General features: G+C 40.3%; 1 protein-coding gene across 1 annotated transcript; it reads right to left on the bottom strand.

The window, feature by feature from the left end:
* Positions 1-2,618: 2,618 nt before the first annotated feature.
* ankrd10a (ankyrin repeat domain 10a) lies at positions 2,619-15,999 on the bottom strand. Its single transcript, XM_004086018.5, has 6 exons — positions 15,726-15,999; positions 13,484-13,636; positions 11,590-11,681; positions 3,967-4,199; positions 3,447-3,524; positions 2,619-3,346 (listed from the first exon to the last, which is right to left on the bottom strand). The coding sequence occupies exons 1-6, from the start codon at positions 15,921-15,923 to the stop codon at positions 3,012-3,014; spliced, it is 1,089 nt and encodes a 362-aa protein (XP_004086066.1). The 5' UTR covers positions 15,924-15,999; the 3' UTR covers positions 2,619-3,011.
* Between the last annotated feature and the right edge of the window lie 52 nt (positions 16,000-16,051).

Here is a 16,051-nt window from a genome sequence, read left to right as displayed (position 1 = left end):
CCTCTTCATCCTTCAGATGATGCTCAACCTACACTCTAGTCTCCCCAGCAGAAAATCTGGTTGCATCACCCAATCTACATGCAGCAAATCCAACACTGGAAACACTCCAATTCAAGAGAGGATCAAAGAAAAATGGGAATCTATAGGAACTGGAATGAAAATGACCTTAAAAAAGCAGTTTAAAGACTAAAAATGAAAAAAAGCTGCTCAAAAAACTTAAAAAATATCAGATGAAAAATTGCTTAACCCTTGTGCTATCCTAGGCACTTTAACGTTGGGAGTTGGGTCATCTAGACCCACTAGACAGTGCGCTGAACCTTTTTTCTTCAATGATTTGTGATCTTCACTGGTGTCCATGGATTACATGAAATCTTTCCACCTTTATCCACCTTTGTCATGGGGAGAACATGTCAATGGAAGGGAGGGGTCATCTAAGATAGCACAAGGGCTAATTTTTAAAATATCAACCTGGTAGATAAACCCAGATTTGTGTAATTTACCCACAATTTCTGCTAAACAAGAAAATAAAAATGTATTTAAAATATCATAGCAGCTGCTAAAAAAAATGCAGACAATCACCATGACTTTAACAGAAAAGTGCCCGCTAGTTTGGCATAAAAATAACTGAGACACCTGTCACATCCGGTGCTCAACTATGGAAATTCATAAAATGGCCAGTGGTCCCAAAATGATCAAAATTCAAAATTATAACAATTATTACCCATCTGCAGACACATTGAGGAGTAGATTTGCTTTGAGGATGATCCGTGTGCTCTCTGTCACACAGCCCCAGAAACAACCAGACACCTGTTTTTTTTTTCATGTCCCGTGATCCAAAGATTATGGCGAGATTTTCACAATTGGTAAAAAGTCAAAGAATTAACCTCAACCACTCACAAAAGAAGATATTTTGTTTCATAACAGTAAGTTGTCAAAAGAGACAGAAAAATTAGTGAACATTCACCTGATTTTGGGGAAATATCATAAAATTATCATAAAAAGATCAGCAGAGTTTCCTGTGTTTTAAAAATGAAGTCACACTCTATGGCTACGTTCACACTGCAGGCTGAAACGACCCAACTCCGATTATCTTTGCCCCTATGCGACCTGTATCTGATCTTTTCACGACAGTCTGAAAAATCGAATTAAAAAAAAAATCAGAGCATTAATCCCTGCAGCGTGAACGTAGCCTATTTATCCTCATTGAAATGTATTCAGAACTCAAGTCATTTTATTGATGACATTTGTAAATCTGCTAAAGACTGGCTACTGATCTGCAATTTATGATGAAAGATTTCTATATCTTTATATTTGTACACGTTTTTTTTTGTAAATTTTATTTATTTATTTTTGTGAAGAGCTGTGCCTTGCATCATTGTGTGGTTGTGTCTGCGAGAGTTTTGTAACGATTATAGTTAAATAAAAATACAAAAAGAAACGTGTGGTCCTCTGTTTTCTTCAAAACTCCTCCCTTCAGACAATTCTTGGATTATGTTATTGTCGACGGTTTAAAGTAAACTGAAGTCAAACCTGAACCAAACAATTTGCTAATTTGACTGTCCAAAAGACAAGGCTTCATTTTTTGATGAATGTAAACAAAGGAATGTGGCGTCCCTTTTTCCTCCATGTTGAGATGCATCGCCATCTTGTTTAGCTAGATATCTTGCGTCAATGTGCTGCCTTTCACGTCCACTGGACAGATGGAACCTTCCAGCAGCGACACTCCCCTTCCGGTGGACTTTATGAGCATGATGGCTGGGGGAAAGATTTATGGCTTCACTTCCTGTTGACATGACAACAGACTTATGGTTGCAAAAACACAAAAAAAACGAATGCCATTGGTTTAACAGTGACAGACATCGAGTCACAAGGTTTACTGGAACAGTGATGATGAACCTTATTGTGAAAGGCTTCTCACCTTTGGAGATCTTAAATGACTGGCTTGGAGATATGTCTGGTGGTAGATGGCGACCATTGACTGTATACAAGAACCTGACTGAGTGGCCCCTCCCCCTTGGCATTTCAAACAGGAACTACCCGGAAAAACCCATTGACTTTTTTTTAAAGAGAAATAGAGAACCATTACTCATTCTATTGGTTAGAATTCTTGATCTGATATAGATTTTTTTACATGTTCTTGATCATTGGTTTTTCTGTAGTTCAAGTTATAAACGGACCAATCAGATGCCTCAATAAATGCCCCACATTTAATGTTCAAACTTCATGAAGCCTGCTCTCTGATTGGAGAGAGTGGTTGTCATGGAAACATTGACTCAACCAACCAATCAGTGCTTACAGACGACGTGTGGCTCCAACATGGCAGCGAGCGTATTGCGAAAAAACTGGCAACAAAATTGACTTCATTCAGTCACAGCAAGAACTGAGATGTTTTCAATGGGTGAAGTCAGTAGCTTTGATGGAACAGTCAAAGATGGCGAAAACCCATTTCTGCTTTCGCGATAGATTTATCAAAATAAAAGCCTCTCTTCCAAGTCTTAAATCGCGTTTATGACTGCGTGTGGTTGTGAAACGTGAAAACCTCTTGAAGCGTTTTGTCGAAACCAGTCAACGTTTGACTGCAAATCTTCCAAAACCTGAAGAAAAACAGAAGACTGGAGTTTGTCTGAAAATGCAAAACTAGTTTATTATCAGGAAAAAGCAGGAACAGGTAGAAAATGAGCTTCATTGTGTTGCTGTAAGGCAGTTTTTGGGGACGGCGTGCTTGCCCCCACAGGTCTTCAGTGCATTGAGAGAATTACAGTACAGCTCTGCGTAAACCTGACCTACAACATCAATACTTCAGACGGGGGGGGGGTTCAAACGTTCCCTTTGGTACGAGAGGGGTTTCTCAGCTGGTGAAGGACAGAACTCCTGACGGACCTAAACCCTCCAGTCCCGGAGAACACTAAAACAAAAGGAAACAGTGGGCTGAACTGTAGTCGAGTGAACATCAGGATGGCAACTGGGAGCCGTCTTTGGACAAAATAATCGTTTCTTCCAGCCTGTAGGAGCTAGGAGCAGTGGAGGAGGATGGGAGTCCCCGCAGGCGATGGCTTGCCACCGTCACTCAGGTCCTCCGCCGTGTCTCCGAAGCCGTGGAAGTGTCCGTACTGCAGCAGATCCCCGCCACCCGCCTCCATCAGGCTCCACCAGTCGGAGCGGTGGTTGACGGCGCCGCTCAGGTGCAGCGAGCCGCACATGTCTGCTGAGGGTTGGTGCGCCCGCCGGGCATTCCGATTGTCCAGCGGTGGAGCGACGCTGGTGGTTTGCTCTGCGTTTCCCAGCATGGGAGACAGAGGGGTAGGAGGAGGGGTACAGCCAATCACGGTGGCTTTGGTGTGGTCTCCTTCAAAATAAAAGTTTTGAACGAGTTGAGATCGTTTAGAAACAAACGTTGTTAAAGCTCTTCAAGGGCCTCACCACAGAAAAAGGGGGTCCAGACTCACCAGAGCTTTGCTCCAGGTTCATGCCCTCCTCCTCCTCCTCTTCCTCACCTGCACTGCTCTTCATCTGCTCCGATACACCTGCAGACAGACGACAGGTCCAAAGCTCTAAAGCCACGCCCACATTTGGGTCATTCCAAAGATAAAATCTTTACGTTTATTTATCATCACAGATATTAAATCTAACTACAAAGGTAAAGAAAAAAGACGAAGAAGTCACATTTCTGTTGTGAAGTCAGATTGTTTACATTGAAATGAATGGAAACAGGTTAGCTTGGGTAGCTAGCTAACTACCTGGTGGACTTGCCTGGCTCCACTCAGCTTCAATAAGGAAGCTAAAGAGTTTTGAACAACCTTTCCTGCTGTTGATGGTTTATTCTGACATATTTGGGTCTATAGATCCTTCATCAGGCTGAATACACTTTAAATATGAACTTCACTTTTTTGATGGATGACACGTTGGTTTAAAAACAAAATTTTGCTGAATGTGATGGCCGGTCTGATCATCTGAAGGTCGTCTTACCATCAGCCTGCCTTGCTTTCTTTACGTGACGACCTTCCACGGTGTTCTGCTGCCTCTTCCTGCCAGGTGGCCCCTGACTGGCGGGCCCTCGGTCTTCGCCCTGCGCCAGGTGGGCGTGGAGTTCCCTGAGGTGGCCCAGGCGGGTCTGGGCTCTGGAGATGAAGCAGAAACAATCGTGGAAGCCGTTGGCGTGCGCCAGGTCTGCCGCCGTCTGTCCGCTGGCGTTCCTTAAACTGAGCAGAGACAGGGAGTTTCAGCAAACTTGACGCTATTCTGCACTCCCCACTAATCGCTACGGTCCAAGAAAAAAAACAACTGTTTAGACTAAACTGGTTTGGTTAAATATGCAGCCAGTTATTCATAAAGTCAGTGAGATTCTTCAAAGGTTAACGAAGACCCCCAAAATTTCAGTAATTTACTGTGCTGCCATACAATCATTTTAATTTAATAAACTTATTTTTCTACATTGATAAAATGAAAAAAGAAAAAACCCCTTCACATTTGAAGGTCTACATTATGTAGGAATATAAATGTATATATATTAAAAGTATGAATAATCATTAAAAAATATGTAATTTCAATACTTGATGTCAAAAGCTAATCTACTGTTAAAACAGACTAAACATCATACATTAACAGCTAATGTGCTAATATGTTAGCCTTTTTTAAATCCTAAACATGATTAAAATCAATCATTTTTAAACATATCCGTACATTAGTGATGCACAACTCCATGCTAACTAAATTATTATCTTTAATGTAAGTTCACCTATTCAAATTAGCTCAGGTATTAGCTAAAACATGATCAGCACAATACACGCACACATATGCCACACATAATACACACAATACACACACGTTTTACAACAAATCCATGCATTAACATACAAGTACAAACAAAGTTTGCTAATGTGTTTTTCTAAAACTTTACTTTGGTTAAAGCAGTGCCACAATATATTATGCCAAGTACTAGCTGACTGTTAAAGTTAGCCAACATGTTAATTCATCAGAACTTTTGCCCAAATATTTATAAATTTGGAAACGTGTTCGTGTACGATGATTAGGTTTAACTAACTGCACTTTTGTGTAATACATTAAGCTAACTAGAATATAAGCTACAGCATTAGCACTAGCTGCTTTTCCATTGACTGACAGTGGATTTGCCATTTTAAATTTGCTTAATGGAAACACGTCATAAAAAAACCCCCAAAAACTCGCATTTATTGTAAAAAAAAGGTTGTGCGCTTGGGGGAGGTGATTTTCAAGGCGTATCTAAATTGACAAATTTAGCAAAACTGCAATGGAAACACTTGCGGAACACGAGAATTTGTTGGATCCACAGCTCCTCTGTAAAACCACCATTTCTCAAAAATCACTTAATCCGTAGCCCCTCCCACGTGCGATACATGATGATGAGCGCTAGTGCCGTGGCACAAATCTAAACGTATCAAAGTACTGCTCACATCTGTGTTTTTTAATGACTTATCGGTTTGTGTTTATTCCTATAATTATCATTTAATGTAAACAGTGTCATTGCAAAAACGTTTTTTTCCACATTTCTAGAATTTCAATTAAGTTATGCACATACGTGCAATGAAAACACAGCTAGTATACATCATAAATCAATATTGCCGCAGCTAAAGCGTTAGCTAAAACAAACTAATCTTTGAAGTTATAGGCTAACTTTTAGCATACGAAAGCTACAATAATCTTGAATAAAGCACAAAATGAATAGCTGTGCTAAGCTGATATTTTATTATACATAAGAAATAGCACATTTTAAAGTTTATAATGTATGTTTTACTTGTATTTTACTGCTGTATGACTTATGTTTTGTTTGTGGTGTTGAAATTTGGACATTGACCAGTAAAAATTCAATTCTATTCCAATTGAATTTAATGGGCAAAAAAAAGTATAATTATTCATATTTCATAGACAATATACTGTCATGGTTAATTCAGACTAAAACCAAATGTTAGTACTTGTTAAGATGCTTTTGTGAACGAGGTTTACTAGAATTAAAATGTAATAAAAACTGAAATAGGTTACTTCCATTTAAAGCTTGTTTACAAATTCTTAAAGTATTTTATCTCATAGCTGAGTTGAAATTTTACAGTAACTTTTATTACATTTTCAAGGTAAACAGCTTAGCGTCCAGTTGGACAACATTTTCTGGAGACATTTACATTTTAGGCATGCAGTTAAGCACATGACATGGCCTGTCTTAAGCACCAACAGCAGTCTCTTCAGGAAATACCTCGCCAGTTCGCCAGATGCAGAGCTGCGATGCTCGCAGAGGCGCAGAGGTAGATTCTGCAGCGCCTAATGGGGACTGCGTCCTCTTTCTGGGATTAATCCAGAAAAGCATTCAACTCAAACACTGTAGAAACACCAGAACCAGTTTGGTTTGTCCAAGTCAGCAGGGTTTACAGTTCTCCTCTGGTCACACAAAACAGCAGATTATTGAAATAGACAACAGTAGTGGGTTCAAATGCAGCAGGTGTTCCACTGATTTAAAGCTGAAAAGCCCATGGTGCGTTTCCACTGACACAGATGATCCAACCGATGGACCACAACCTCTCGTACTAAATAAAAAGAAGCAAAAACTTTTGAGATTATTGCTAAATAGAGATATTTAAGTGACAATAACATGTCAGCTCTCTTAATGTTACTTCATACTGACCATCATCAGAAAAAGGTTTTATTTTCCAGTTTCTCCTTATGTTTGGATTTTACATTAACACTGATAGTTGATATCAGTTGTTATACATTCTGTTTAGTGAAAAGTTCAAGAATCAAAATGTAGTTTAGTATAGTTTGGCGTTTACAACAATAATAGTCTGATAAATGCAGCACCATATTTTCCGAACTGGAAAATTTTTTCCGAACTGTTTTTGGAACTTGTGTTATATAAGGCACATTGGACTATAAGACGCAGTAAGCGGGACTAAAGAGTCAAGGATACTTTGGTCTGTCAGTTAGACTTTGTGAACTGGGCTTACAGTGACTGTACAACCACATTAGCGTGTTTACCGTACTTATAAAACTATGGACATACGACGTATGTCACACGAGGTCAAGAACGCGCTAAACGTGGGTTCTTGAACGCACCTTCAGCCCAATGTCGCAACCAGATCTGTAACGGCTACTCGATCTGTCCACGCATTCGCCAACATTACGTCACTTGCGCTACAGCATTTTAAGGAAGTTGAATGAGCTTCGGATGTGTAACAGCAATAACTTCTAAAAATGTTTATGTTGTTGAAAACGTTTATTGTAAGGTTAACATTTATTTTAAAGTTGACAAAAAAGCAAAAAGAAAAACGGATGTTATGGATCAGGACTGTGCAATCCTGCTAAGAACTACAACCGTTCAAAGCGGTGCAGATCTGGTGAATCTCTATAAAACACTCGCTGTTGTTCAATTCTGGTCGGTCACAAACTGCAATGATTAATTTCTCCTCCATGATTAATTTTCCAACGGTTGGAAGGGACGGCATCCATATGTCACTACCAAATATCAGTCCTTGATTGGACAAAGTATTTACAATAACATTCAATAACTCATAAAAAAACAATAACAGACAGACAATTTGCACAGAGTGCCTCAAAAATGGCATCAACATCAGTAAACACAACCAGAACTAAACCATATATAAGGTGCTCCAGATTCAATTCAATTTATTTATACAGCACAATACTTACAATAATAGTTATCACAACGGGCCTCATACCAGTAATTGTGCAATAAAAATGAATCATAAAGAACATGAAGTCATATAATTCAATAGGTAATGGCTAAGCTAAACTAAACTAAACAGTCTAAACCAGTGGTTCCCAAACTTTTTCTGCAGGGCCCCCCTTTCTGAAGATTAGAATATTTTTGAGCCCCCCCCCACACTGACACAAACATACAAATCCTTTGTTTCTAAACTCCACCGCGCCCCCCAGTTTGGGAACCACTGGTCTAAACTAATAATAATACGTGTTGAAAAAACGCCCCCGGTACTCGGTGAAATGCATAAGTGTGTCTGTGCTGCTGAGCACAAGTAAAGCTGTTTCCTATTGAAGCAGTATAGATCAGTTTATTAATGCCAAGGGAGAATTATAACAATTAGAAGTGGATTCTGTTGGTTGCTCCCAGTCTAAAACAGAGGATTACTTTAACATCTAAATTCAGAATTAAGCCGGATTGGATACAAGGCTGCTTCGTGGCATTTTAGATTTCCGTCTCACAAATCTTGTTCCAGGCCTTTTCTTTAACAGCTCTATCCGATAAACTGAGGGTGTTTTCACACTGAAAATTAGTTCTGGATTATCGGGGAAACAAACTGGTTTACTTAACGTGAACCAAATGCGTCCAGTCTGAATCCAGCTTTAGCGTCATGACTTTGAAATTGCGCGCAATTTGTACGTAGAGTCCGCAAAAGTTTGTAAAAACCTGTGTAGCCACGCCGGGAGGACGGGAGAGTTTTGAATGTGGAACGGACATTTACACACGTTCAGAGTTTTCATTTTAAGCGGCCGCACGAACGCGTTTTTTCGAGCCCGGTGTGAACGCAGTGTCGAATAAACCGCAGTAAAATTGTGGGAAGTAGACTCCCACTAAAGACAGCAATGTTTGCTGTGTGTTTACAAATCTCACCCCGCCCATCTGTGTTTCTGTGCTCAGAGACAGCAGTAGGCCCCTCCCCCATACAGTTGCCTAGTAACCTCTTCTTACCGACACAGTGAAGGGATGATGCATTTATAGTCAGACAAGTTTGATTCATAAATTTGATAAATACAAATTTTTCTAAAACACACGGGATCAACAGCGCCTATGCCAACATCGTGGACAGAACCACATACAAGTACGAGAAGAAAACTAGCATTACTCTTCGATGAATTATTATTAATTCATCGAATTAATAATAAGATTATTATTAATAAATTTGCCTTTTTTAAATTATAAACCAACCAGGTCTCCTCTTGAATAGTCTGAGGATCAGAGCATGACATTTGAGCAGAAACACATGAGGTTCTCAGCTTTTTCTGAAAGGTCATAGGTCACTGGAAACCAGTCATGTGACATGCAGAACTCATGCGTTTTCTTCAGAATGAAACACAAAACAGCATCATGGGAAATGTGACGTTGAACATGCCAGTAATAGTTAGTCAGGCTAACATTCAGTCAAGTTAACATTACAACCCCTTCATGCTGTGCGTCTTGAAGAGAAAAAACACTGAAGACTGCTGTTTGAAATGGTGTGACACAAACCAGGCAGGAAGGGGTTAAAGATGTCTTTTTGGCTCTCTGAGGTGAGGAATCGGAGCAGAACATTTAGTTTTTGAGAGACAACCAACCAAAGGGGTTCACAGTTTTTTTATAAACTTTTACACACAAGAAATGGTTTTTAAAAAAAAAAGCAAAAATGTTGGTAGCTAAAAAATAATGTGATCATGTGGACAAGACTCTGGAATGTTTAGGAAAAAAGTCTACAGAGTCGATCATTTTCATTTTGGAACTTAATTTTAGGGACATTCGTGTCCAAATCAATCAAATGGGTCACACAGTAGCTACGTACAATTTCCAAAATTTTCCAAATATTAAACGTCGGTCTTTCGTGATCCATGTGCGATAATTCATAAATGTTTCTTGCGTTAGTTATCCGCCGATGTGATGTTGTTCGTCAAGGGTTTCGGCCGACGGGTCTTTACGTGAATTCGGTTTTGAGATCTTCAAAACTTTTGGTCGGTTGAGTTTTACGCAGTACACGTGCATTTATTCATAGTTTATACACAATTATTGTGTAAATCTTATGCATTGTGCATCATTTTTGCGAGATGCATACTCAAATTTGTGTCTTTCCAAGACCCGTTCCATGTTTGTCTAGCAGACTTTTCACGCATGAACTACTGATGCATAACTTTTATATCACGTATACGGCACACAGATCATGTTAAATTTACGTAATTGACAGATGAATCATTAATGAATTACATATAAACGGCGGAATAATCACACACAGTTCTTGTTCTTCGTTGATTAACGCGTTCTTTGCGTGGTTTATTGGTAATTCTCCCATTATTTTAACGTGGTTCATTCGCGATACATCTGTGAAAATTTCCTGTAAAGAACCACAACTTTTCTTACTTTTTCCACGTATTTTCACCTATGACCAATTTTCATCTGTGCAATATGCACAAAATGTACGTAGTGGCTGTGTGACACGGACTTAAGGGAAAGGTCTGATCCAATCTGACATTTTTATTTTTGAAAACTCAACTGCATTAAATAAAAGTTAGTGGTTTGGAGGATTTTTAATTTGAATGAATATTATTTGAGTTTATTTTTCTTAAAAGTCTATTTAAAATCCCACTCCCATCCTCTTTTGATCTGTTTTCAAACCGTTCCCAGTCGTCTTTTCATGATGTTGTTTTCTAGAGCAGCGGTGATCACACCTGTGCGATGTACAATGTTATGTGTGTCAGTACTAAAGCTCAGAGTGTGGTTGTCACGTTTCTGTTCCTCTTTCGTCGTAGCGTTGCTACAATAATCATTCACCATATCTCAAAGACTGTTCCGTGCAAACTTTGTCTGACGTCATACCGGTCCGTGGAGTTTAAAAGGGCGGGGACAACGGCTCTAGAACATAGTGTCTGCAGAGCGGGCTTCATTAGAAACTCGTCTCCCAGATGTGGGTGGAACCGTTGACAGAAAGGAACCCCGCCCCAATTCCAGAGTGGAGCAGGGAGCCTGTGGCTCGCCCAGTTTATTTTTCTATCAGTGTTTTTTTTTGTCTGCTCCTGATTCACAGCGATTTAAATAAAAAAAATACAAAGAAATGCAAATTATTAATATGTCCTCCATCGTCAGAAAAATGCTACGATAGCGTGTTGAAAATAACATTTTTAATCAGAGGTCTTCAAAATTCAACACTTGATCAAATTTTATATTTTTATTTAACCCAACTGCATTAAAAAAAAGGTTTTCTGTTTAGAAGTTTTGAACTTTTTGTTTTCTGATTAAGGATTAGTTAAATTTAGTTTTTTTTTTTGAAAAAAAAAAAAAAAAAAAGTAAAACCACAAAGACAAAGAAAAAAAAACTGTTGAGTTTTCAAAACAAGACTAGACTAAAGTTGAGTATTTGGATTGTCTGTTGTGACCGCGTTCCCACCATATTTGGGTCTGGATCTGATCCGGTTTGTTTCTGTAAATGTCGGTCAGGTGTGAAACCTCTGGACCCTGCTGAGGATCAAACACAGCTTTTATTTTGAAAGAACGAAACGGATCAGGAATGAGTCCATCAGAGGAGCAGATGCTGGCAGATGTTCTGATGGGGATGGTTTGGACCCGCCTAGTTACGATGCTGTTGTTGCCAGGAAGGGGAGGATCATGGATGTAGAGGAGGAGGACATGGAGGACGATGCAGAGATGATCAGATGATTCATTAAGCAGCCAAAAGGAAAAGAATAGAGGACAGCACCCACATGTGGACAGGAGCATGGTTGGGGTTTTTATAGGTGGTCCAGTTTGGTTCCACCCTGAGAGGGCAGTGCGTGGAACCAAACAAAAAAAGGATGGAACATTGGCCAGCCCACACTTCTTTATTTCTTCAGCGCTCCGTCCCGTGTACTCACTGTGGTTCCGCGCCGGCTATCAGCAGAACCTGGACACAGTCCAGGCTCCCGGAGCGAGCCGCCTTGTGGATGGGAGCTTCCCCCACGCAGTCCTGAAGACACAGCAAACACATGCTTAGGCGACACGCGGTACACCTGAGGACGTGGACTCCTTCCTGAAGATTCCGGAGAGCGTCGCGCCTTCTAAAGCTACGTCCTCGACAACGTCCAAAAGTTGCATTCACGCGTAGCTACGGAATCATCTATGATCTCCTTCGCCCTCTACGGACATCCAAAAAACACGCCCACTGAACCCGTGTCGCCAGTTAAAGGTCGTGTCACACAGACACTACGGACATTCTACACAGTTTCCACGTATAAAATTTCGGTCTTTCGTGATTCCCGCGTAATCATTTATAAGTGTTTTTTGTGTTTGTCATTTGTCGATGTGCAACGATGTCCGTCGAGGGTTTCTGTTCAATTTTTGTTCGGTTGAGAATTACGCAGTTTATGTGTGTTTTACAGAGTTTATACACAATTATTATGCAAATCTTGCGCAATTGTGTGTGATTTTTGCCAGATGCATGCTCATGTTTGTGAGTTTCCACGACCGTTCCACGTATGTCCAACGGATTTTCATGTATGTACCACCGATGTGTAACTTTTACATCATGTATACGGCGCACGTATCACGTTAAAAGGATGTAATTGATGCGTGAGCAGCACAACAATCACACACGGTTCTTGTTCTACGTTGGTTTACTCGTTCTTTGTGTGGTTTTCTCGTACTTCTTCCGTGGTTTGATGTGGTCCAGTTTTCACGTGAAGACCACAATTTTTCACACTTTTTCCATGTATGACCAACTTTTGCAAAATGGACGTAGTGGCTGTGGGACATTAACATACATTTGACCTTAAACCAGATCAAACGTCAACCAATCAGGGACTTGCATTTGGCGTTGACGTATGGATGGCGTCCCCTTTAATTCACGGAAAGGCGAACTGTTTGAAAAGTGATCATGTCTGGGATGTCTGCGTTTGCTTTTTATGTAAAGACAAACCAAGGCCACTCCCCTGACGTTGTGTTAACGCCAATGCGACAACGCTAGGAATGAGACCCAACCGTTTTGCGGCGCTTCGACAAGCCTCTTCGACCTGTAGGTGGCAGACATGCGCTATTGAACAGAAAAAGACAAAACAGAAGAAGCCCCTCCCTGCTTGTGCAGTGTGAACACCACGCTTAACATGGTGTGCGTCGCTTGAGAACAGCAGCAGCGCTGCAGGAACCCTGTGGGTTTAGCTCAGTCACGCTAACAGAGGATTAGCAGCAACGGCAGACAGCAGAGATTAAGTCATCAAGAGTTTAGCAGAGCTGGATGGCTTCACCTGCTGTTTTCTGCTGACACGGCAAAAGCTTTTAAAGAGATTCACTCGTCTGGAATCAGACGGACACTCGTCAGAGCGATGGTGTCCAGTTCTAGACTTGGTACTGATCATCACACAGAACCTGGGGGGATCCAATCCCACTGCTTAGAGCAGAGGCAGCTAGCAGGTGGCGTTTCTGGGGGACCAATGTTGGGAAGGCCCAGTTTAACAAAAATACATCCCATAATGCTAAAAAAAAATGGAAACGGATTACTGTCCTTTCCTCTGAAAAAAAAAATATTGCTTTAAAGGGATTGTAGAGTTTTATTTTGAAAAGACAGAACAGGAAAGGTAACAATGAATCTAGTGTTACTTACTTTATGTATTATTTAAAAATAATACATAAAGGCGCCTCGTCCAATCAGAAATCTGAAAATACGTGGAAACATCCGCTTTGAAAGCAAAGCCGAGCAGATGTTTGAGGATGTTCAGGGCCAATGAAGGACTTCAGAGTGACCAGATTAGGAAGGGGGCGGTCCCAAAGACCCACCTGCTTGTTGATGTCAGCGCCGGCCTGCGTCAGCCACACCAGGCAGTGGGGGTGGCCTCCGAACGCAGCCGTGTGCGTCGGCGTCTGGTTAAAGCGGCTGGTGGTGGTGTTGACCTCGCAGCCCATCTGCACCAGGAGCACCACGCACTCCAGCTGTGGGAGGAGGAGGAGGAGGTGGAAGAGGAGGAGGTGAGGCTCGATCCCAGCTCAAAAGGAAAACTTCACCATAAAAACACCAAACAACCCCCCCCACCCCACCCTCACCCCCCAGGTGAGGAAGAACAGACCCGCAGCACATGTTCCTCACAACAAACTCAACTCTGGTGTTTCCGCTCCAGAGGTCAGAGGTCAGCACTCCGGGCTGACGGACAAATGAGCGTGCTGCTCAATCCAGCTTCTTTAGTTTGACCTCCCTGACCCTTTCTGTCGTATCTTTATACACGGTTGTGTACACCTCACAATAAAACTACTTCCTTTCCTCGACAAGCTCTAAATAAAAGCTCCAAAACTTCCCAAACATGTTCTTTTTTATTCCAGTCATGATTGAAAAATTTTATAAAACACACTTGAAACCTTTACGTATGAAAAAATCTCACAGCCACTGCTAGTAACGTTGCTGAAATCATTTATTTGAACAAAGATGTAATATTCCAATAATATTAACAATGAAAACAGTGGTTTGTTTTGTGTATACTATAAAGTTAAATTCAGGAATCCACATTTGTTGGTGTACACCAACATATTTTTTTCCTTTTGTTTATTGTTGAGAGAAAAAAAAGGTGCACCTGTGCCTTTATTTTGAAGTAAAAGGAGCAGAAATAATATATTTAATTCTGTTTCCTTTCATTGTCACAAAAAGAAAAACAAGTTGTTTTTTTGGGTAATTATTCTGAAGGGATGAAATAAAACATAAATTATTCTACAAAAAAATGCAAAAAATATATTTTTTAAACGTTTTTTGACCCTTGCATCAATCTGAGGTTAAAATAGCGTTGGTTTTAAATCACCCCAAAAATAAAAAACACTAACCTTGTTTTTTTTTTTTTTTTGGCATTTTGGGATTCGTTTATTAATAAATTGTGTTTTTTCTAAAGATGAGTTAAAAAAAACAGGAAGTGATGCCATAAAATATGAAAAAGGGTGGAGCTACTAGACAAGATGAACACAAACCAGTGAGTCATGTGACCACAGGCTTTGTTCTTTTATGCATACAGCTAAACAAATCACTTAATCATATTCATGGTATTTTACAAGGCAATCAAACCACACTTCCCAGAGTTGACAAGTAATAATATCCCCATAAAAGATAAAAAATGCAACAATAAATTAGTAACTAACCTTTAGGCAGAACATTTTCTGCAGCTTTAGAACAAACACTAGACACCACCCTGATAGACAAATCATTTTATTTACACACAAAATACACACTTGCACCTAGTTTGAAAGAAACGCATTTAAAAAAAAAAAACAGAAATGATGAAATTGATTTATTTTTCTAATGTTTCAAGTGTCTTATTGCATTTCAAACAAAAACAAGAAAACTACAGTAATTTATCAAAAATATATCAAAACTATTGTTATTTTAAACTGTTGCCTTGCCTTCTTGCCATGTCCTTACCCATTTTTTTTATTTTTTATGTGCATTTCAAATGTTTGCTCACCCTAACTTGGCTTGTATATGAATTAATTAAATAAAATTAAAAGCAAAAAACAACACTAGCTAACCTGCCGTAAACAGCAGGGAACACAGACAATTAATACAATTTTTTAAAAATGTCCATAAAGCCTACTATTGATATAATTTCATAACCTTTATTGATTTTATTAATTTATTTTTAGATTTTGTTTCAATAAAAAGTGAAACATTTTCTTAAAGAGGCGCAGCTGTTTAACTTTTTTCACAGCAATACAAACTCTTCCTGGTTTAAATTTGGCGCTCAATCAGCGATTGGCTGAGGTAGAGCCAATCAGAACTCAGCATTCGCATTGCTTTCAAAAAATGATTAAAACTTTATTAACAACAGGTGGTCCAGACATAACAAATGTACGGATGAGAGCGAGTGAAGATGAAACATCAATAAAAGTACTTTGCATACGTCATCTGACCCATTTACGAGCACGTTCTACTTTAGAAACCTCACGAGAACAACAGACGAGTGTTTATTTGAGCGGAATAGAAACATTCCGGATGAAGATATCCCCTAAACCTGGTCCGTCTCTGAGCTGGAAGCTAGCCGCTTACCCGTCCGTAGTGAGCAGCCCAGTGAATGGGAGTCCATCCGTAGTAGGAGTCCTCCGCGGTCAGCGGAGCCCGGTGCGACAGCTGCTGCAGCAGCGGCACCAGGGCGCCCACATCCCCGTCCCGGCAGGCGCGGTGGACGGGAAACTGCGTGAAGAACACCTCCTCCCCGCACTTCTCGGCGGATAATCCCGCAGACATGGGAGAACGTGGGGCAGAGCGACCTGCGGCGCGTCTGCCTCGACACAGACGTTCAAACAAAGGAAAGGTGGGCTGGGAGGCGTTTGAGCACAGCTCGAAAGTCGGATTTTTCTAATCTATACGGGGAA

This window comes from Oryzias latipes, chromosome 2 (assembly GCF_053564925.1).
Source record: "Oryzias latipes strain Hd-rR chromosome 2, Olatipes_Hd-rR_3.1".
NCBI lineage: Eukaryota > Metazoa > Chordata > Actinopteri > Beloniformes > Adrianichthyidae > Oryzias > Oryzias latipes.
This window is presented reverse-complemented; position numbering and strand designations above follow the sequence as displayed.

Excerpts from the sequence above, each read along its gene's own strand:
- ankrd10a (XM_004086018.5), bottom strand. The coding sequence starts at position 15,923 with ATGTCTGCGGGATTATCCGCCGAGAAGTGCGGGGAGGAGGTGTTCTTC. Across the intron at positions 13,637-15,725 it reads GGGCTGCTCACTACGGACGG|CTGGAGTGCGTGGTGCTCCT; the intron begins GTAAGCGGCTAG and ends CTCCTCCCACAG. Across the intron at positions 3,347-3,446 it reads GAACCTGGAGCAAAGCTCTG|GAGACCACACCAAAGCCACC; the intron begins GTGAGTCTGGAC and ends TTTATTTTGAAG.